The sequence below is a fragment of the Leguminivora glycinivorella genome, chromosome 10 (genome assembly GCF_023078275.1).
Source record: "Leguminivora glycinivorella isolate SPB_JAAS2020 chromosome 10, LegGlyc_1.1, whole genome shotgun sequence".
Taxonomy (NCBI): domain Eukaryota; kingdom Metazoa; phylum Arthropoda; class Insecta; order Lepidoptera; family Tortricidae; genus Leguminivora; species Leguminivora glycinivorella.
In genome coordinates, this window is record NC_062980.1 from 21,558,532 (window position 1) to 21,581,852 (window position 23,321).

At 41.7% G+C, this 23,321-nt stretch overlaps 2 protein-coding genes across 3 annotated transcripts in view; both read right to left on the reverse strand.

Annotated features, from left to right (window-relative positions):
* LOC125230172 (fibronectin type III domain-containing protein 5) overlaps window positions 1-23,321 on the reverse strand; it is a 308,743-nt gene that overhangs the window by 226,237 nt on the left and 59,185 nt on the right. The gene's annotated exons all lie outside the window — the stretch shown is intronic.
* On the reverse strand, window positions 1,652-5,504 carry LOC125230171. Its single transcript, XM_048135224.1, has 2 exons — window positions 5,228-5,504; window positions 1,652-4,117 (listed from the first exon to the last, which is right to left on the reverse strand). The coding sequence occupies exons 1-2, from the start codon at window positions 5,273-5,275 to the stop codon at window positions 2,009-2,011; spliced, it is 2,157 nt and encodes a 718-aa protein (XP_047991181.1). The 5' UTR covers window positions 5,276-5,504; the 3' UTR covers window positions 1,652-2,008.

Below are 23,321 nucleotides of genomic sequence, written 5' to 3' on the forward strand. Positions count from 1 at the left end.
ACTTAACTTGACAGTGTACAAACTTTTACCTAATTGTTCAATTATTGTTCCCTTCACCCAATAGTTTTTTTGTGCACTGTACATTTTAACTAAAACTATATCGTTCAGTTTAAAGTCAACAACTCGCTTGCCGCCGTAATGTTTACACTGCGAAAACTGGTTTTCTTTTACAACGCATTCGAGTGCTGCGTCAGCTGTTGCTGGGCGATGCATGGCTAGTGTATCTAATCTACTTCTCAACTTGTGGCCAAAAACGATCTCTGCTGGTGACTTACCTGTCGTGCTATGCACTGAGTTTCTGTATCGCATCAGGAATTCGTACATTTTGCAATTGAATGATTTTGGATTAATCCCAGAAAAAATGAATGATTTTAACGCTTTTTTTACTATTTTACAATATGCCTCAACCTGACCGTTGCTACTTGGTTTATAAGTAGGGGAAGTTAAATGAGTGATTCCATTTCGCAAACAAAAGTCCTTAAATTCAGCTGAGACAAAAGAAGTACCGTTGTCAGTACATATAGTATGAAATAAGCCAAACCTTGACATTAACTCACATACCTTTTCTATTACTATTTTAGATCCATATCCGTTTGAAACATCGAAGCATTCAGGCCATTTCGAATATGCATCGATTGCAATTAAATACATTTTATTATTTAACGGCCCTAAAAAATCTAAATGTACTCGATGGAATGCATGTGGCGGAAACGGCCAAGGCGTGAGAGGGGCGCGCGGGGGCGAAGGTCGTAAGGAAGTACATATATCGCAGGACGCAACAAAGTTATCTATGTCTGCAGACATGCCTGGCCACCAAAACCGACTCCGCGCCTCCACTCTCATTTTATTAGACCCTAAGTGCCCAATATGCAGTTCAGTTAGGATTTTATTACGACAATTAGTAGGAATCACTACCTTATGCCCTCTAGTTACGCATGATTTTTCTACTGATAACTCGTTCCTGACAGAGAAAAATGGTTTTAAATAATCACTAACTTGGCTAGGCCACCCTTGCAATACATATGTCCGTACAGTTGAAAGCATGCTATCTGCTGAGGTATGTTTACCCTATTCGCTAATAGTTATTAACTGCTCGTCCTCGTAAACAAAGTTAATATAAGTAGCTCTGTCGATAACTGCGGCCGGCTCGGCGGCGGCGTCAGCTGTTCCCTTATCAGTGACCGAGCGACTCAGGTAGTCAGCTGCGTTGCGTGCACTGCTAACATACTCAATGACGAAGTTATATGACATTAGGTATATAGCATACCGCTGTAACCTATTTGCCGTTACCTCCGGTATCCCTTTGTCTGAACTAAATATTGACAACAACGGTTTGTGATCAGTTCTAAGCACGAAAGGAACTGAACGGCCGTACAAATAATGGTGATATTTCCGTACCGCATATATTAAAGCAGTTGCTTCCTTTTGGATCTGACTGTAGCTCTTCTCGGCCGAAGTAAGCGACCTAGACGCGTATGATACCGGCCTCTCGACTCCATCGGCCCCGACTAGGGACAGAATAGCCCCAAGGCCCCAAGGTGACGCGTCTGCAGTCAGAATTAACTTAGCATTGGGATCAAAGTGTGCTAACGTTTTTTCGGAAATTAATTCGCCTTTGATGGTAGATACAGCTATGTCATGTGTACGCGCCAGTTGACGGTACTGTCAGAATCCCAGGAACCCATAAATAACTCACATACGTTTGTTGTTAACCATAGTCTTTAATGCACTGATTTTGGTACTTAATGCAATTACACGTGTTGAATAAATAATCTAGGTCGCGCGAGTGCGCATATTTGCGTAAAGGCATTGCTACAGTACATGCTATTCCTACGCTGTACGATAGCTAGATCGTACATACTGCCACTTATAAAGCAAAACAACGAGAAGCAACCTAAGAGTATGCAAAATTATAGACGTTAAATAAATGAGTAAAAACCATATGTCAATTTAACAAAGAAATGCTATAAAAATAGTAGTGAACACTGTAAAAGAGGTAAGTAAATGATTATGTTTCTTCATTTAAGTCCCTAAAGCTAACTTTTCGTCTCTGCTGCGGCGTCATTGGGATGTCTGAGAAGGACGTAGCACGCTGAGGCGCCGACGTGCTCGTCGTCGCAGGAGCGGCCGCAGGGGTCAGTGATAGTACTGCTTGCAGTGGGGTGTCAGGTTGAGTAGGCGTCGACTTGCGTTTCAATTTGCAGATAGCAAGTATAATAGTTATGGTTGAAGTAATTCCCAATGCAATGTAGATTATGACGTAATGTGTGGTGTCATTTCTATCAAATGTGTCCAAATGTGCTTCTTTAATGGCCGTTAATTTCTGGCTTATGTCAAGAAATTCTTCGTTATGATCTTCTGTTAAAATAGGAACATCTTTCGGTAAGGATGTTTTCATTACGTCATTGATCGGTGATATTTTCGGAATTTCCATGTACAAGTCTTGCACAAACATTTGACTCTTGTAATCATGTTGTGAATGTATGACGAAGGATTTTCCTCTTATTGCGCATCCTGCAGGAATTGTGACCAAACCCGTGTCGATCAATGTCTCAGTGGATACGCCGTTATCACATATCACGCGTATCGGGTGCTCTTGGCAGTAGGAATACAGCCAGGTGTCCTGTGCATGTAATTTGATCCACCTGTCAGCGCATTTCTTGGCTGTCGCTTGGCAATAAGGTTTGTTATTGTTGTTTAATAGCAATTGCATGTCACAAATAGATTCACCGACTTTCATTGTGTATACAGGGTGATTTAAAGTACAGAGCATTTTATCATTTTTGTGAGCGCTGCATGCGTGAATGTCAGTTTCTGTCATTGGAATTATGGTGTCTTTCTTGACGTTGATTGCAATGTATTTCGTTGCTGTTGAGATGTAAAGGGCGTTGTCTCCGTTTCTGCGTGGAAGGTCGATAATAGAGTCTAACTCGAACTGTTCACGGTTTAATAATGGTAGGCGTATCTCCATTATTAAGGTCTTTCGAGTCACTTTTACGTGGATATGGAGCAATCCGTACAGGTCTTCAGCGCTGTCAACTGGAATGGTGAGGTCATCCTGTATATGCCCCGATATCAGTTCTAACTGTTGTTGGAGTTGCATCGGGGGTAGTAAATGCACGTTTAATCGACCATGGTATATGTCAGTGACGGTGTCAACTAGGGTATCTTGAATTCTTCTTAAATTTGAGATGATGACATCCGCCGCTACCATAGACGAAAGTAGCGAGAACGAGTTCAGTAAACGTAAACTCGTGGATTGTGCTTGATTCACATCTTCGATTAGATTATGGACGGTTTTTGCAATTGAGTCAAATTGATTCTTCATGATAATCTCGTTGCGTTTGAGAATATTGTTGTGAGCTTCAAGTATGGATGTCTGGTTTTTGTACAAGTTGAAGATGTGATCTTCTCGCTTCGTAATTGTGTCAATATCCTTTTCGTATTTTTCTGCAAATCTATCATCAAGTACGCCAAATAAGGTATTAGCTAAATAGCCGACTCCATTGGCTAGACCTCTTCGTTGGCGGTTTGTGTTAGGGTGACTTGTCAGCAAATCGTTGTAGTGACGCAGTTCATTTAACTCGTGTTCGAATTGTGCAATAATTGGAGCACATGTGTAGTCATTGTTGCATTTTGTTTTTATAAGTTGAATGTACTTTTCGATTGAACATATGCTATCCCAATATGTCGTCATGTTGTAAAATGCGACCATCTTCCACTCGTCCTGTATGATCCTTATGTCTGCAATTTTGTCAAAATAAAGCGAGTTGTTGGTTTGTATCTTGTCAATATGGAGTGTCTGGGCGGTAGCCGGTAGCACACATGTCATGAACAACAGTAACATCGATGTTATAAAACATTGTTTATTGCCTCGTGCTCGTTTATGCGTTTTTGGTGGAACGGAGTCAGATTTCATGTCCGGGTCTATGGGACTGGTTTGTTCTGACTTTTGAATAGGCAACGGAGCTATTTTGACCACGGGTCTTTGGATTTCTCTTCCTTTTGTTTTTAGCGTAACAACACGGACGTATCCGTCCTTGCCGTGATGTACGTCTGTCACGCGACCCATGGCCCACTTCGCGGGTGGTAAAAAGTCTTCCTTGATGAGCACGATGTCATCTTTTTGTATGTTTTTTGCAGGTTGTTGCCATTTATGCCGTTGTTGCAAGTGGTGTAAATATTCTGTTGACCAAGTCTTCCAGAAGCTTTGTAGCATTCTTTCTGTCATTTGCCATCTTGTTTTTCCGCATGTGTTGTCATTGCCGATTGTTGGTAAAGACAATACTGGACCTCCAACCAAAAAATGTCCGGGGGTCAGGTAATCTGTATCAGCGTCATCTGTCAGAGCATAAAGTGGCCTTGAATTTAAGCACGATTCGATTTGGGTCAATAAGGTCGTAAATTCCTCATATGTCAATTTTTGGTCTCCCAAGACACGTTTGAGATGGTGCTTGGACGACTTTACTGCAGCCTCCCAAATCCCCCCCCCACTTGGCCAGGAAGGGGGGTTGAAATGCCATGTCACGCCCATGTCAGCGATCTCGTTCAAAAAATCTTTGTTTATAACTTGCAGGATCTCTCTCTTCTCTTGGGTCAATACTCGGGACGCTCCGATGAAATTTGTACCCTGGTCGCTATAAACATGCAATGGTGTTCCCCTCCTGGCGCACATCCTCTTGAAAGCAGCGAGAAATGTGGGTGTGCTCAGGTCAGATGCAAGTTCGAGATGAATTGCCTTCGTGGCGAAGCAAACAAATACTGCAATGTATCCACGGGTTGTTTTTATCCCCCTTCCCTTGTTGGCTTTCAGTTCCACGTGTCCGGTGAAGTCAACACCCGTGTGTGTGAACGGTCGGGAAGGATTCACTCGTGGTGGTGGCAAATCTCCCATTAATTGTTTTTTGGTAGTAGTGTTGAATCGGTAACATGTTACGCAACGGCTCACATGTTTCTTTACCATGCGTGTTCCGCCCAGTACCCAAAATCTCTGTCGAAGGGCGACTAAGGTGAGGGGTGCAGTTCCGTGCAGCGTTTGCAGATGAGCTTGACTTATGCATAGTTCTGTCAGTCTTGAGTGTTTGGGCAAGATGATGGGATGTTTGGCGTTTTCTGTCAGATGTGCATGTTGGAGTCTTCCGCCCACTCGTAATACCCCTTTTTTGTCGAGATAAGGGCGTAGATCGAGCAGGGTACTCTTGGTGCCAACGGTCCCTTTTTCTAAGATGTCAGTTATATCTTTGTCAAACTCTTGCCGCTGTACTACTTTTGCCATAATATTGTATGCATTTTCAATTTCCTTAGTTGTCAAGTAGTTCGTGTATATAGGTTTGTTTTGCAAAACGCCTAGGGAGTCATGTTCGCCCGACGTAGCCGGCTGCGCATACGTCACGCGATGTCGTAGGTTTGTTATGAAACGTGATACGTAACATATGATTCGTACTATGCGGGACAGTGAGCTGTGTTTTTCCAATAAATCTTCAATAGTTGAAGATGTTGCCAGGACTAGACAGGTCTTCTTTTCTTGTTTGACCTCACATTGGGGTAATGCAATTTTGTCAACATTGTCAGGAATTTCCCCTTTTATGAAGTGAGGCCCTTCCCACCATAGCGCGTGTGTTGTCAACTGAGTAGTAGAGATGCCTCGCGTCGCACAGTCTGCGGCGTTATTCTGCGAGCTTACATGTCTCCAGCATGTGTAGGGCATAATGTCAAGGATTTCGGTTACCCGATTGGCTACAAATGTCTTCCAGCGCGATGGGTTTCCTTTTAACCATCCCAATGTGACAAGTGAGTCACACCACCCGTAAATAGGTATGGATGCATTTGGCAGTGTTTTAAGGATCTTTGCCATTAGTTTAGATAATAGGAGAGCTCCCGAAAGTTCCAGTTTAGGCAATGTCAGTGGCTTCTTTTTCGGTGCAAGTTTCGTTTTCGAAGCAATGATTCTTGTCGTAATTTCTCCTCTGTCATTGATGGATTTAAGATAGATAACACATGCGTAGACCTTTTCCGAAGCGTCGCAAAAGCCATGGACTGCAAGCGCCTGTGTGGTGTCTCCGATCCATCGGGGTATTGTCAATTTGTCAATGTTGAGTAAGTCATCACGAATTCTGGACCATTCTTGCTGATTATCTTGTGGCACTTCTTGATCCCAGTCAGTCCCGGTGAGCCAAACCTTTTGGAATAATAGTTTAGCTCTGATGGTTACGGGTGAAAGCCATCCGAGAGGGTCAAATATTCGGGATATTTCGGATAGCAATATTCGTTTTGTGCATATATCCGAGTTCGATTGTTTATGTTTGTAATGAAACGTAAAGGTGTCGGTAAGCGGACTCCATTGTAATCCGAGCGCCTTTGTTGATTTCATGTCATTTGTAATGTCAATTGCAGATTGATTTATTTTGTCAGGTGATAAGTTAGATAATAGTTGAGGTGTGTTGCTGGCCCATTTTCTTAGGTTCATACCAGCACCACGGAGCATGTCAATGAGCTGTTGCTGCGTTTCTCGCGCTTCGTCAATATTATTGCATCCACTTAATAGGTCATCAACGTAGAAATCCGTCTGCATGACCTTGGAGGCTAAGGGATATTTGTCAGCGTCATCGATGGCTAGTTGAGCCATAGTTCTTAGTGCGAGGAACGGGGCGGCTTTCATGCCGTAGGTCAGAGTGCAGAGTTTGTATTCCTTTAGAAGATCTTGAGGGTGGTTTCTCCACAGTATCTTTTGCAGGTGTTGTTGATCTTCCTGGATAAGTATGCACCGATACATCTTTTCACAGTCTGCAGTGTAGACGATTTTGTATGTTCTCCACCTCAGTAGGAGATCTTGAATATCTTGTTGCAGTTTGGGCCCACATTCCATCAGATCATTTAAGCTGTATCCTGAGGTTGTGGGGGATGAAGCATTGAATACCACACGCAATTTGGTAGTGGTAGAGTCCATCTTATGCACCCCATGATGAGCGAGATAGCATGAGGGCTCCTGCCGAGTCGTACACTCTTCCATGTGGCCCAATTCCAAGTATTCTTCCATGAACTTTTTGTAGCTTTCTCGCAATTTAGGGTTTCTTGTCAAACGTTGTTCTAGATGATGAAATTGGGCGAGAGCCTTTGATTTTGATTGACCCAATTTAGCTTCAAAATTGTCTTGCATGGGCAGCCTAACTTCATATTTTCCATTAGGCAACCGTCTTGTAGTTTGTGAGTATAGTTGTTCACAATATTGTTCCTGTTCAGTTGCAGTGCTGTCCTGGCCGCTGAGTTCTTCCAGCTCCCAGTAGTTGGCGATTGCTCGCAGGTCATTAATTATGACGTTGCAGTTACGTAATTGCAGAGAGGTAGCGTTTACACCGCCGGAAATGATCCAACCCAAAAGAGTCTGTTGGGCAATGGGCTGCTGGTCCGATCCTCTGACGAGACCTCCCATTAAAATTCTAGAATAGACCCTTACATCAAGCAAAATGTCAATCGGTTTCGAAATATTGTAGTCTGGGTCAGCCAGTTGTAAATGTTGAATATGTTCATCGTTTTGTTTCTCAAATGAGTTGCTAGGCAGGTTATTAATAAGCTTCGGCAAAATTAACGCATTGGTATGGAAGGCGAAGTCATCATGAATTGATTTGCAGTCGAGTCTGACCTTCCCTTTAACCTTTCTTGTACTTTTGCCGATTCCTGTAACGGATGCGTTTAATTGTTGGCGGGGTATTCCCAGCCGGTGCATAGCATCTTGACTGATCAGTGAAATCTGTGAGCCTTGGTCTAAAAGGCACCGAAGTGTCACATACCCATTGTCATTCGTTCGTACACGTATTTGTACAGTTGTCAATAAAGTTTCGCCATCGTCGTCCGCAACGTGATTACTTGACGATTCCCGGTTATATTGCTGACGCTGTTGTTGCTTAGCGGCGGCGGGCGGCGACCGCGATATTTGTCCGGCGTGTTCATTTATCGCGTCATGTAGTAAAGTATTATGCCTTTCATGGCAAATTTTGCATGTTTTTGTAGAATTGCATACATTGCGCTCATGTACATAGAGACAGTTTTTGCACATTCCGTGTTTCGAAACTGTTTTCCATTTTTCGTCCGGTGACATCAATTCAAACTTCTTGCATTGGTATAATGGATGGTTTATATTGCATACTACGCAAGTTGCATTAATATTGAAGTTGAATGAACTTGGTTTACCGGACGATGTTCGTTTGTAGGCCGGGGAAAATGTATCCTTGGGCTTGAATGTCAGTTGTTTATTAGATGACCATGATGATGATCCTGCAGATTCTCGATCTTTCCTGTTCATAGGTTCCAGTGCGAGGAACTTCGTTTCCAAGAAAGCGGTGAATTCATCTAAAGTCGGCAGCTCTCGCGGCGCTTTACGAGACTCCTTGTAGTCAGCTAGTGTCAATGGGTCCAACTTTTTAGCCAGAAGGTGAACAAGAAGTGGGTCCCAAGTAGTTGTGTCTATGCCAAGGTTGTGTATGGCATGTACACATTCCATAGTAGTGTCATGCAGCTTTTTAATGTCATGAGAAGTTTGCTTGTGCAGTGTAGGTTGGTTTAAAAATATCTCTATCTGCCGGGTGAAGAGTAACTGATTATTGTTGTAGCGATGATACAGCAAGTCCCATGCAGTGAGATAGTTGTCAGCAGTCACACTGAGATGCTGAATGAGTCGTAGTGCCTCGCCTTTCAGCTTCCCCTTTAAATGTTGCATTTTTTGTGCTTTAGATAGCACAGGGTTGTCATGGATTGCAGTCTTATACAAATCTATAAATGTAGGCCATTGAGAGTAGTCACCGTAGAAGTTAGGTATCTCCATTTGCGGCGTTGACTTGTGTAAATGAGTTGCAGCAGAAATTTTCTGGTTTAGCGCCCTCTTTGTCAGTCGATACTTCTTTTCATACACAGAGTATCTTTCTTCGTAATCCTTATCCGATCCCTGGAGCAAGTTGTCAATTTTCAGATGCAAAGTGTCAATAGTGTCCCATCGAGTCTGAAGGTTACGAAGTTCATCCTCCATTTCCCATTTCTCCGATATCTTGTCAATGTCAATATAGTTCAAAATCCTTTGAAAAGCTCTGAAGTTAGTTTTCTGCTCACTAAAAAGCTCGTTAAGTTTGCTAGTTTGCTGCTGCTGTTGAGTATCTGTGGCCTTAGGAGTCGATGGCTCCCCAAAACGGTAATTTGAAAGCATCGTACGAATGTTGTCAGTACGAACCTGCATTTGCTGGTACACATTATCCACAAAATACTCCCCAGTTTGGTCAGGTGCGTCACGAAGCTTCAAGTTATTCTTCTCAAATTCTTCCCATAACGTGTCTACGGCGCCAATTCTCGTCCGTAAGTATTCTTCGGTTTTCCTGAAGTCAGAGTCTTTCTTGAAGTTCGTTTCCACTCGCTGAATAGCATCGATGATCTCCCTCTGACGTTGCAATATACGATCGTAATCATCCATGGCTCTTCAAGCAGGTTTGATTTGTCAAATGTCAAAATGTCATAAAGTACCTTAAATAGTACTATAAATGTCAATGTCAATAATGCAAGTGTCAATAGCAATAAAATGCCCAATGTCATAAAGTACCTTAAATAGTACTATAAATGTCAATGTCAATAATGCAAGTGTCAATAGCAATAAAATGCCCAATGTCATAAAGTACCTTAAATAGTACTATAAATGTCAATGTCAATAATGCAAGTGTCAATAGCACTAAAATGCCCAATGCAAAATGTCAAATTCAATAACTTGTCACGGTTCCTTAGTAGGTATTCTTGAAATCCATTGTGCGACACCACGTCCTCTCAACTAAGTTGGTGAGACCCGCTTGTGGGAGGCCAACCGAGTTGAAACGGTAACCACACTAACTTTCTCTGAACACCATCACTAAGCTCGAAGGACCAACATGTACGCGCCAGTTGACGGTACTGTCAGAATCCCAGGAACCCATAAATAACTCACATACGTTTGTTGTTAACCATAGTCTTTAATGCACTGATTTTGGTACTTAATGCAATTACACGTGTTGAATAAATAATCTAGGTCGCGCGAGTGCGCATATTTGCGTAAAGGCATTGCTACAGTACATGCTATTCCTACGCTGTACGATAGCTAGATCGTACATCATGCTCTTTCCTCCATTGCCACGGAACATTTTTTTTCAACAGGTTATGTAATGGGCTTAAAATAGTCGATGCATTTTTTACAAAATTACGGTAATAATTTACCATTCCTAAAAAAGACTTAAGTTCGGTGACATTGGTTGGAACTTTTGCATCACTTATTGCTTTTATTTTGTCTTGACATTTGTGAAGACCATGGCGATCAATTTTAAATCCCAAGTATGACACCGAGTCTTGAAACAACATGCACTTATCTTTTTGCAATACTAAGCCCGATGCTTCCAGTCTTTCAAACACTTTATTTAGCCTTGACAAGTGTTCCGACCGATCGCGCCCTGTGACTAGAATATCGTCTTGAAAAATTAGAACACCCTCTAACCCTGACAATATCGTATCCAAAGTCCGTTGGAATATAGACGCCGCCGACGCTAAAGCAAAGACGAGCCTTGTAAATTTAAACAAACCTTTAACTGTATTTATTGTTGTTAACAATTGCGAAGATTCACTCAACATTAACTGGTTGTAGGCCTGTGATAAATCAAGCTTAGAGAATTGCTGACCGCCATGTAACTTTGCGAATAGCTCTTCGATGCGCGGCAGCGGGTACTTTTCTATCACTAACTGCTTATTTAAACTGACCGAATAATCGGCGCATAAGCGTATGCTACCATTGTGTTTTAAAACGGGCACGACGGGGCTAGCATAGTCTGAAAATGTCACTGGTACTAAAATTCCTAGTCCTACTAGCCTATCTATCTCATTTTCGACCTTTGGCCTTAAAGCGAACGGTACTGGTCGTGACTTAAAAAATACCGGTTTGGCCTCTGGCTTTAAACGCAAATCGACGTAAACATCTTTACAGCAACCCAGTCCACCTGTAAATAGTTTTGGGTACATGTGTTCGGCCTTTTCAATAAAATTTTCTACTTCGCATTTTTTTACTTTTACCATCTGCAAATTGAATTTAGATATAAAATTCCTACCTAGCAATGAAGGGCCTTTGCCTTGCACTACAAATACCTGTAATGTGATCGTTTCACCGTCATAAGTGAAAGGCAGGTTGAGGGTACCTAAAATCGGAATATTACTTTCATTATATGTGATTAAAACCGTGCGATTCGGACATAGCGGTATGTTACTAAAATATGAATCATACATTTTGTCTGGCATAATTGTAACCGCCGAACCTGTGTCCAGCTCAAAAGATAAGTTATATTCCGCAACCTGGACAGTCACCATCATCGGTTCGCCACGTGATGAACGAATATGATACACTACAAGCTTACCATCATCGCCAGCATCAGCATCCACATCACCGTGTTCACCACCGATATAATTTTGACGATACACTTTTCTGCCGGGACACACGCGCCGTAGGTGACCCTTTAAGCCGCATTTACCGCACTTATACCGAGAAAACTTGCACGTAGCCACTTCATGTCCTTCATAAGCGCAAGCCGCACAAACCACCTGTGGTTTTTGGTTCATGCTACCGCTACCGAAGCTCCCTCCTGCGCCGCCAGGCCTCGCGCCACGTGGAACCGGCGCCATTTTATACACTGGCACGTCGGGACATGGCAGCGTGCTCGATGCCGCCGGTAACGCCTGTGCAGCGCCCTGCCGAGCACACTGGATCCTCTCCGCTACTTCCAGTGCTTTAGTAATGGTCAACTTCTCCATATCCATGGTGAAGAGCTTATCTCGCTCATGCCCCGGGGTCATACCGAGTACAAAGCGATCTCGAAGCGTTTCGTCTAAAGTTGTGGCAGAAAACCCGCAGTCGACTGCTAGTCCACGAATGCGTGCTGCCCATTCTGCCATACTTTCTGTAGATTTTTGAGTCGACGAGTAGAACCTGTTGCGCTCCGCAAACCCACACTTTGCCGATTTTAAGTGACCATCCAAAAGTTTCACCAGTTCATCATACTCTAGGGTTCCCACGACCTTGGGTAATGCTAAGTCCCTCAGCAGCTTATATGAACCCTCGGTAAGGCTGCTCAACAATATAGCTCGACGCTTACACTTGGCCTTGTCCACCGTGGCGTCTATATCATTGGCTACGAACCATTGTTCCAGACGTTCTTTGAACACTAACCAATCTTGCACTTCATGGTTAAACATGGTTAACGCTCCTATCGACACTTTAGCCATGATCACTATTTATTTTTGCACGCGTAATAATTAAAGGTACAGCCCGTCGCCACTGTTAGTGAGAGGTGCGGGGCGGGGCAGAGAAATGAAATACGTGCGTCTCGCGTAGGTGCATCTATTCGACTAATTTGCAAATTTGCATGCGGGCGCAGCCGCACTCTTATACTAACAAAAATAAGTTGGGTTAGCGTTTTCTTGTGACCTTTAAGAGCAAACAAAGGGGGGCTCGGGGGCTGAGGCGAAGCCCCCCGCATAAAAGAAAGATCAACGTTGTATTTAAAATAAGTTGGGTAATGGTTTTCCTGTGACCCTTAAGAGCAAATAAAGGGGGGCTCGGCAAAAAAGAAATACTTAAATTTTGTTTGAATTAGTTTAAATGTGACAATATTTTCTAATCGAGTCAAACAAAATCCCACTAGCTGAGAGCTTCAAAACAATGTATGGCGAAAGTATGTCTCTCTAATGTCTTCAAAAAGTCCGCGATGGCACATGTCTATATTGTCTATCTTTTACAGATAACTTACTAGGTATATACATTTTTATGATAATACCGTAATAAGAAGGTAGCCGCTAGTTATTATTAAGTAGCAATTAGCAATAAGTACACGTTAAGCCACAAATGGCATGTAAAATCCGCCTACTTGAAATAAATTTATGTATAAATGTTAAAAGTATTTCATTATTAGACTAAAAAGTATAAAATAAATTAATAGTTTAAAAAACACTATAAAACACGCTTTTATAAATGCACGTAAAAGCCAAAAATAAAATTATGGATCGTTCAAGTTGTCTCTATTTGTGAGCTGAAGATTAAAAACTATGTGCTTTTAATTATAATATTTGATTGTAAAAGCGTGGGGCGCTGGAACAGCCGCCGTGGGGCGCCCCACGCTTTTACAATCAAATATTGTAATTAAAAGCACATAGTTTTTAAACTTCAGCTCACAAATAGAGACAACTTGAACGATCCATAATTTTATTTTTGGCTTTTACGTGCATTTATAAAAGCGTGTTTTATAGTGTTTTTTAAACTATTAATTTATTTCTATTATTCCTTTCAACAGTTTTATCTCTATTATCGATGCTAAAAGATACATATAAATCCATTTAGTGGATCTCGGGTGACACTATGACGAAAAGCTATAAGGAAGATTCTCACACGAAGATTGATGGTTTTGGGACGCCTGGCGTCTTCTAATGGAGTCTGTATCGAGAATAATAAGATCAACTACCTTTCGTCCCAAAATTTACGTACATACTCCGCGGAACTCATCTTTGGAAATACCCAACTTTGGTATCAAAATTAGATATGTTAGTCATTGAAACAATCACCTTCATCTTCAATATCCATTTTGACGACAGAACTTGGACCCAGGCTAGTCTTCCTATTAGGTTTGGCGGCCTGGGTATCCGCAAAATTTCTTGTGTTGCTCTACCTGCGTTCTTGTCCTCGGTGCATGGTGCTCAAAGCCTTATAGGTAAAATATTAGAACCTTCAATTGGATCTATAGAAGCCGCACACTGCTCCGAGGCCAAGAACGTTTGGTCCATAACCTGTCCAAACACGGACCCGCCTGCCAATCTCTGTTCGCAGAGGCAATGGGACGAGCCGCTCTGTCGACTAGTACGGGAAAACCTTTTAAATACGTCAACTAGTTCGACAGACCGAGCTCATCTCCTTGCGACTGCGGAGTGGGAGTCGGGTCTGTGGCTACAGGCTTTACCCTCACCAAACATTGGGACTCTGCTGGATAACACCACCTTTTGTCTAGCAGCTAGCTTGCGATTGGGGGCATCAACAAACCAGCCTCATCGCTGTCAATGCGGTACCATGGTGGACACATTGGGTCACCATGGCCTCTCATGCTCCCGAAGCGCTGGAAGGATCCCACGCCACGCCAGTATCAATGATGTTATCCGTCGGGCCCTTGTCAGCGCGAAAGTGCCAGCAGTCCTGGAGCCCACCGGCCTGGCTAGGGACGACGGCAAGAGGCCTGACGGTATGACACTGGTGCCTTGGAGCATGGGTCGGCCGCTAGTTTGGGACGCTACTTGCGTTGATACACTGGCGCCGTCCCATGTTCCAGTCACCAGCGTTGCTGCTGGCGCTGCGGCATCCTCAGCCGAAAGCATCAAGCGCCGCAAATATGCCGCCCTAGGAACCAGCTACATATTTGCGGCGTTTGGCGTTGAGACCTTGGGGCCATGGGGGCCCAGTGCCCGTCATTTGTATAAACATTTGTCATCTCGCCTAATAGAGACCTCAGGCAACCAGAGGGCTGGCCAGTATTTTGCGCAACGTATAAGTATTGCTATACAGCGTGGAAATGCTGCCAGCCTTCTGGGTACCTTGCCCATTGACGGCGATTTAGGCCAAATTTTTTATTTATAAGTAGGTTAGGTATTTAGTTTTAAGTAGTTTTATCATGTTTTTGTTTGTTTGATGTATTTATTGAATAAATAACTAACTACCTAGTTTGAAATATACTAGCTTTTGCCCGCAGCTTCGCTCACGTTACTTTCGAAAATTGCGGAATGCTCCATCTACCCACTCTCTATCCCTTCAATTATCTCCACTTCAAAAATCCCGTCAATTCGTAGCTCCGTTTTGCAAGACTGAGAAACAAAGTCAAGTATGGATTTTTATTTAAATATTCATAGCACTTTCTAAAAAAATATTCTTGATAAATAAATGCAATTAATTATTCGTAAGTATTCGTAGTGGTAGGTTTATACCTACTTATTCTGACTTTATCGTTTAATAGATACAATATTAACTAAATGCGATTAAAAAGCAAAAATATTGCCGAAACATAAATTTTTCGGTGAGCCATATTTTGTATGGGATTTTAAACAATAATTATGTGTTCTGGAAACGCCGCTAATCTACAGAAAATTCGAAAATGAACTATACTCGGATAAAGAAGAAAATGTAGGGGGCTGAGATATGTTTATTATTTACTTTTTTTTTTCTTAGAACTCTACTTTTGCCAAGAGAAATTTTTTTTTCTAGCTAATTTCCATACAAATAGGAACAGAAATTAAACTTTGATTTTACATATACACGAACCATTTTATTCACAAACGGTCAAATAATCCTCTGATGTTAATAAAACGGCGGTTTTATTTCACCGAATGCATGATTAAAATCACAAAATGGATTCTATTTTGTACAGGGATTTAAGTATAACACCGTTGTTTTATGACAGACTAGCGACCTGTCCCGGTTTTCCACGAACAGAACGGTATTAGAGTTTCTTAATAACGCAAGGAGCATGATGAGGACTGGAACTTTACAGACGGCCGAGTTTCCACTAACTCCCGTCGTGAACACATTTTCCAATCCCATGTAAATCCAGTCAAATATTTATCGAAAACGAAAAACAGACGATTACTTCAAACGGCGCTGTTTGCCAAACCTTTAATGGCCTTTTTAGTCAGTCTAGCCACTCTAGCCGAATTGACAACCAATCTCGCTACGTGGGGATCGAACAGTCTGGCTCTGTCGCGCCACTACAGAAGAGCGATCGGAGAGACCTATAGCACAGTATAATAAAGAGTACTATCGTATGGCCACTCCCGCTCCCCGCTGAAAGTGTCGCCCACCCCCTCTCGGTTACCTCACAGTTACCGCCTGTCAAAAACGCGAACAGTCGACCTGTCATATCTCACTCATACAAGCATGGTACGCGTTCAGCCGTTCACCTACACGACCTTATAAAGTGTGCTAGGAACGCGCCTCTTTCATATAAATATTTGATCGCCAGTGTCCGAGATGTTACTTAATGCCTATAGCTACGAGTAAAGTGAAAATTGTTGACGCATCATGGCGATCCAAACGTAGTCTGGCTCTGCCGCCATTCCAGAAGAGCAATAAGGGGGGCTGGCCAGGATACGCTTACGAAACGGTGACGGATGGTGACGTTGGCTAGGTATCCTGATGCCCAATTTCGGTACAATCTTCATCAAGGTAGACTCTATTGCATTTGATGTTGAACCTTTGATACAAAGAGAGAAGGGCTAATATGGAGTGAAATGAGCAGTAAATGTAACTGTTGTTTAATTTGAGTCTGGGTATTAGGGGCTTTGTTTGCTCTCCGCCTTGGTCGAGACAGACAAGGGTCAGAGTATTAAGATCTTAATGTTAATAATATATACCTGCGACTACGTTCGACTCATATCACTTGTGGTAAACGGGCACAGACGCCACTTGATATTGCAGCAAGTATAGTCGCACGCGTAGATACCGAGACAGCGTGAGAATAATTTTAGAACAAAACGGGACTTAATCGCGTAAACACTTACATTTATATTTGGCCCGTCGTTTCGAACATCACATTATGTTCGTGGTCACGGGTAGACTGACGAGGAATTGCATCAACATCTTGTCCCGTTTTGTTCTAAAATTATGAGTGCAAATCGTGTTAGTCTAAATCAATATATAGCGCGAGAACACCTATATATTAGCTAGCCATAGACGTACGGATCTGTCCGTCGGATCTGCCCGGCAGATGTGGCCGGTGGGCAGATCCGTCCGTGTGTGGCGAGAAATAGACACGGATTTGCCCGCCGGGTACCCGTCCGCTGCCCGTGCTCAAAACCAACGGGTCAGGCACGGGCCAGTCAGATCCGTTGGCTGCCCGTGCGTGTGTGTGTAGCGCGGATGTGCCCGCCGGATCGAATTTTAGTTAATAGCAAGGATATGTCCGGCTCGAATTGTCCACCGGGCAAGCCGCGGGTCAGATCTGAGCCTTGCCCGGCGGATCAACCCGTATGTGTATGGCTAATCGCAGATCAGATTCGAAGCTTGCCCGGCGTACAAATCCGTATGTGTATGGCTAGCTATTAAATCAATGCTTGTGAGTATTTTCGCGATAAGTGAAGAATCCGTTTATTAGTGTATCTAAGGCCCAAGTGCATGCTAATAATGGGCGTGCAGCGGAGCGGGGGTGCGTGTCAAACTTTGAAGCTCATCATACAAGTGTCCTGGGGGCTGATTTTTGAGTCTCACGGCGTTCGAATTCAGAAAATTGTCACTGAAAATAATAGGCAATTCACCGTTTTCAACCGGTATTTTAGTGACAGTGAGACTCAAAAATCGGCCCCCTGAGTCGACGCTGTATAGTGTGGAGGCACGCTCGGCCGCCCGCTGCTGTACAGTCAACCAATTACAACTATGTCTAAGTGACATGCAGTAAGAGATTTCTTATAATCTGATTTATAACGCCACTATGACATAGTTCTACAGTGGCCTAGGGTACCAATTGGTTGACTGTTCGCCTCACCGAACGCTCTGTTCCGAGCGTCCACTTATGCTGTCACAAACCTTTATATTTTTGCATAAACATTCTATTATTTACTGCCAGAACCTAAACGTATTTATTCGGTTTCAATATAGCCCCTTTGTAATCGTATACGAATGCGGAGTTTCCCGAAATGAATGTTTACTTAATATCCTGTTTTGTGTTACTTCATATTTCAGTCTTATTTTGAGATTATAATTTCCACATATTGTACTCAAAGGTAACACACATATTATGTGTACTAGCTTTTCCCGCGGCTTCGCCTGCGTACTAATCTAATCTTGTTTTCCGATACAAACTCTGGACCCCCATTTCATCCCCTTAGGAGTTGAACTTTGAATAATCCTTTCTTAGTGCTCCTCTACATCTAATAGATAAGCAGTAGAAATGCCTAGATTAACAATATCGCTATAATGCGTTGCCATGGCAACCTTGAATTCCGGTTGCCTAAAAGCGTATCCTGCATAGCTCGTAAATTAAACCTATTTAGTACGAGTAGGTATTGTTTATATACGTTTATTGAATCAGGTCTGATATGATTAGTATGCGGTAGGGATAAACCTCTAGTTTGAATAGGTACAGACAGCAGCAATTTAGCGGAGGTACATGGTCCTATTCGTTACGTGCATGATAGGTAGGTACTGTCCTCGTTTTGTGTCATGTCAAATTGTATGGTGTCATCTGGTGTTATATCATATGACACCATACAAGTCATATCACAGGGTGTTTTTGAGCAGTAGGTGTGTGTGTGTGTGTGTGTGTGTTTTTTTTTTTTTTTTTTTTAAGTATGTACTTTTAGGTTTAGTTTATTGACGATGAATGTTGCGGATTTTCAATTGTTTTACTTTTTGACCACGCTTGTAGCTAATAGCGGAGTTTGTATTCAGCTGACGAAGTCTGCGTTGCGGATTGAAGAATATGATCTCTGAATAAATAATTAGATTATATTATATTAAGGTTTGTGGCAGTAGCGATCGGACAGTGTTGAAGGTGCGTCGTAGAAGTGCCATTTAGCTAGTGATAAAACATCAGGTCGTGCGGGCAGGCTGATGTTTTATCATTTATCGCGCGACTATGCTTGCCTGCCTGGTACTACTAAACAGGTGCCGTAGCCAAATGGCATTTCTCCGACGCGAAACGAAAACGAAACGCCGCGAAAGGTAGTCTGGCTCTGTCGCGCTAATACGCAAGAGCGATAGAGATAGATATCTACGAGCGTTTCGTAAGCGTTTGTGCCATTCGGCTACGCACCCTGATGTTTTATAATTTATCGCGCGACCATGCTGGCCTGCCTGGTAGGTACTACTGCCACTTACACATTATCCGGATCCGATATCGGATGTCGGAAGGATTCCAATAGAAAAAAATCCAAGATGGCGCCTGTAATGTATGGGATATCGGTCCGACATCCGATATCAGATCGGATAATGTGAAAACGCACTAAAGCTGAACTGACTGACTGTACAGGTAAACAGACAGCTTTTGTTTGTGTTTACAGTGAAGCGTGTTCGCGAATAGACTATTATATTACAGTGTTGTTATTAGATTAAAACTAAATAATATTCAGGTTCTACGCGTACATAACACGTATACGTATATTCATAACAAGAAGGATATCTTGGCTCTTTTTCAATACATAGGTACAACTCACGTTTAAATTTCCCAAAAGGGATAAGCATGTATGTATACATAGCTCTAAAAACTCTTTGTTTTGACGACCGGTCTGGCCTAGTCGGTAGTGACCCTGCCTGCTACGCCGCGGTCCCGGGTTTGAATCCCGGTAAGGGCATTTATTTGTGTGATGAGCACAGATATTTGTTCCTGAGTCACGGATGTTTTCTATGTATATAGGTATTTGTATAATATTATATTTATCGTTGTCTGAGTACCCACAACACAAGCCTTCTTGAGCTTACTCGTACCGTGGGACTCGGTCAATCTGTGTAAGAATGTCCTATAAAATCAGGGCTATGCTTGTGTGATTCTGTTTTGAGCGGTTCTTCCCTTCCGTCCTTAAGACTTAAGAGATTCGAAATTCATGATTCCTTTACCCTTTTCCTATTATTTGGGGTTGGCGCAGTAGATCCACCTCTTCCATTCCTCTCTATCAGCCTTTCACTCTCATATGATTGTTCACACATTTCATCCATCTATTCTTAGGCCTTCCACTACCCTTGTATCCATCCCCCTTCATATTTACCACTTGTTTTATAACATTGCTTTCATCCCGCCGCATTACATGCCCATACCATGCTAATCTACCTCTAACCTTCTCTGTCACTGGCGCTACTCTCAGGCTTCCTCTTATATACTCATTCCGTATCCTATCCATTCTTGTCATACCACACATCCAATCTAACATTCTCATTTCATTTACATGCAGTCTTCTCTCATCCCATCCTTCGTCTTGATGGCTCAGCACTCACTTCCATAGAGGGTGGCCCAAAAATGCGTTGACAAACATTTGTATAATATTTTTTCTCTCCTTACACGAATGATTCTCTTACAAATTAAAATGTGAAACATCAATATTTTTTAAACAAATCGAATCGTCTTTATAATATCCACCTTTGGCTTTCAAGTACTACCGCAAATATTAGAACAAAAAATTAACGATATACTACTGCAGCTCCAGTATGACTTTCGTCTGACTTATTGCACGGATAGCTTGTAAAATATCCTAATTTTTGTAATCAATAAACGGTATCAATAAAGTATAATTTATAGTTTTAAGTTAGGTGAATTTAATTAAGTAGGCTGAAACGTATCGCGCTTATGAATCTGGAAAAAATGTATTTACGCAATTGATCTACATTGCATTGCAAACATTGCGAAATGGACATGAATGCTGTTGAAATATCCATGGTGCAAGTAGAAATAAACAATATATATAGGCCCAAAAAATATTTTCGGTAACTTCGATATTTTGTTTTTTTTTTCCTATTTTTTGTCAACGTAATTTAGGGCCACCCTGTACAAGACTATTCGAAATTCCACTGTTAACGCTATAACAAACACGTACGCATTACGAGTTACGTATTATCGATTACTCTGCCCACCGTGTCACCGGCAGACCATTCGTATCGTATTTAGATGTATAAACAGAGCGATCAATAGCAATCTACTAAGAGACGTGACCCATATAAATGAACGAGGGTTTTTACCTACGAATTGTGATGAATTATAGTTTTTGACGTGTTAGATACGTTACTCGATAGCGGAAGCGTCACGGAAAATGTATGTAATTGGTTCGATTAAATCAAAGAGAATCGAGTATTATAGAGAGTTACTGTCGAAGTAAAATGTGTAATCACAGTGCATAGACTGCCATCTCTTGACACAGGGTTAAAACTTTTGAACCTCAGTTTTGACAATTTGCCCCATTATCTTAGCTTGGTATGTGTTAAAATGTCAAATATTAATATTAGCGCCGTCTAGCTGAGCGTACCCCAAAGCTGTAATGCCATCTAGACCACCGTCCCTTTTTAATTATGGTACTGAGTACGTTTTTTTTCTTAGACTTTATCTGTCTATACGGAGTTTTATTATGTCTTTGATTAAATTAACGATTTTTGACTCTGTTTGAAATTTCCCTACCAAATCAACGAAATATTCTGTGATGCTTACTAATTAACGTATTTTTTTTTATACTACGTCGGTGGCAAACAATGGTACGGCCCGCCTGATGGAAAGCGGTCACCGTAACCTATGGACGCCTGCAACTCAAAGAGTGTCACATGCGCGTTGCCACCCCATTAGAAACTTGTACATTCCCTTTTGCTGCGTTAAATACACAGCAAAAAGGTGTGCACAAGTTCCAAGGAGGGTTCGGGTTGCCGACGGCTCAAAGGACAATAGACGGAATAAGTCAGTTCGGTAAGTCCTCCCGTCATCAGCACACCACACCCTCGTTGAGCTCTGGCAGCCTTACTCACCGGCAGGAACACAACACTATGAGTAGGGTCTAGTGCTATTTGGCTGCGGTCTTCTCTAAGGCGGAGGTACTACCCCAGTTGGGCTCTGCTCTAGATTCGAGCGAGATGATATCCGCTAAAAGGGGGTAGGGCATAGCGAATGATATTCCGCTTTGTGTGGTAGGGCACAGCACAGCGGACGTATTCTAAAACGTCGATCATAGAGACAGACCGACAGACAGACACGTAAAAGTTATAAAACTCCTTCGTTTTTGCGTCGTCGGGGGTTAAAAATAAAGGAAAATACCAATCGTAAAAATATTTTCTATATAAATAAAAGCCACCACAAACGGGCAGCATTGCTAGCTTGGAAATATTATCGTGGAACTGCAGTTCGCTGTGCAATTCTTAATCCGTTTCTATTTGTTGACTGCTGGTGTTTGTGAAAAGACGGCGGTTTTTACTTCCTTATTAATTATTTGTAAGTTTTACCTTGTATTAGGGAGTCCTTTTAAAAATAAAAGGAGAATAATACGTTGACGTTGACATGTTTGCCGATCGTTTAGCATACTTGTGCAAAACTGCTAGACAATTTATGAATTTTTATTTGACTGACATGTAATTTATTTTGACATTGTTTAAAATTTTTTCATTTTTTTTCTTAATTATTTGTCTAATTACATTTGGATCTTGTTTTTACATTTATATAAGCATGTTTTTATTTGTATTATAGAGGTATTGCATGTATTGTTAATGTGTAGGTGTATTGGTTGAAACTGTAAACTTACACTATGTTCAATAAACAAATAAATAAATAAATAAATTAAACGTAAAGAGATAATGATTTTTATATTGATTTCAACTAACACGATCTTCACTCGTATTATTAAATTAAAACGAGACTTAGGGCCAGTTGCATCAACCACAATTGATAGACACATCATCGTCACGCAGCAGACGTCTATGGAACTTCCCATACAATAAAATTTAACGAACGCTTTAACGATGCCAGACGGTTTGATACAACTGGCCCTTAATCGCGTAAAACTTACGTTTATATTTAACCCGAGGTTTTGGACATGACATTACGTCCGTGGTCACGGGTAGACTGGCTGGGAGTTGTAAGTCCCATTTTAATTTAATAATATAACGATTTTTATTGTTCAAATCATTTTAGCACATAAAGCAGTACAGGTATAATGGCTGCCTTTAGGGCCAAATATTAATGTGTCAAGATGGGTGCAGTAACAACTTAACCAGTGGTACAAAACAAACAAGTGTACAAAACTGTCCAAAAGTACATTTCACTGTAATATTTTGTATGTCATATTACTTTGTACATGTGTAAAAAATATACGTATTGTACTAATAAGTTACCGCACCCATACTAGTTTTAAAAATGTACCGTTTTTGTACCTACTGTAAATCCATACTAATATTATAAATGGGAAAGTGTGTGTGTCTGTTTGTTTATCCGTCTTTCACGGCAAAACGGAGTGACGAATTGACGTGATTTTTTTAATGGGGATAGTTGAAGGGATGGAGAGTGACATAGACTACTTTTTGTCGTTTCGCGGGCAAAAACAACATAAACTAACAAGTCCAAATTACAAGTATAAGATGTTGTACTGTAATTATTAATTCATTACACCAAATTTAATTAATTACAAACTCGACTTCAATAAATAATATATCTGACTTATCTTGTTGATCAAAGTGCTTCATAATTAGAAAGGACCGGAACAAAAGCGATCAATGTTCTTATTAAATTTGATGCCACCTAGTATCGAGTAAACAATAAAAGAAAACTCGAGATAAAGCTTCTTGTATTGCGAAC

What these genes read in the sequence shown, in the direction of transcription:
- LOC125230171 (XM_048135224.1), bottom strand. Translation starts at nt 5,275, where the DNA reads ATGGCAAAAGTAGTACAGCGGCAAGAGTTTGACAAAGATATAACTGAC. An exon ending in TTGACAAAGATATAACTGAC is followed by an intron (nt 4,118 to 5,227) that starts ATCTTAGAAAAA and finishes CAAAAAGATGAC; the next exon opens with ATCGTGCTCATCAAGGAAGA.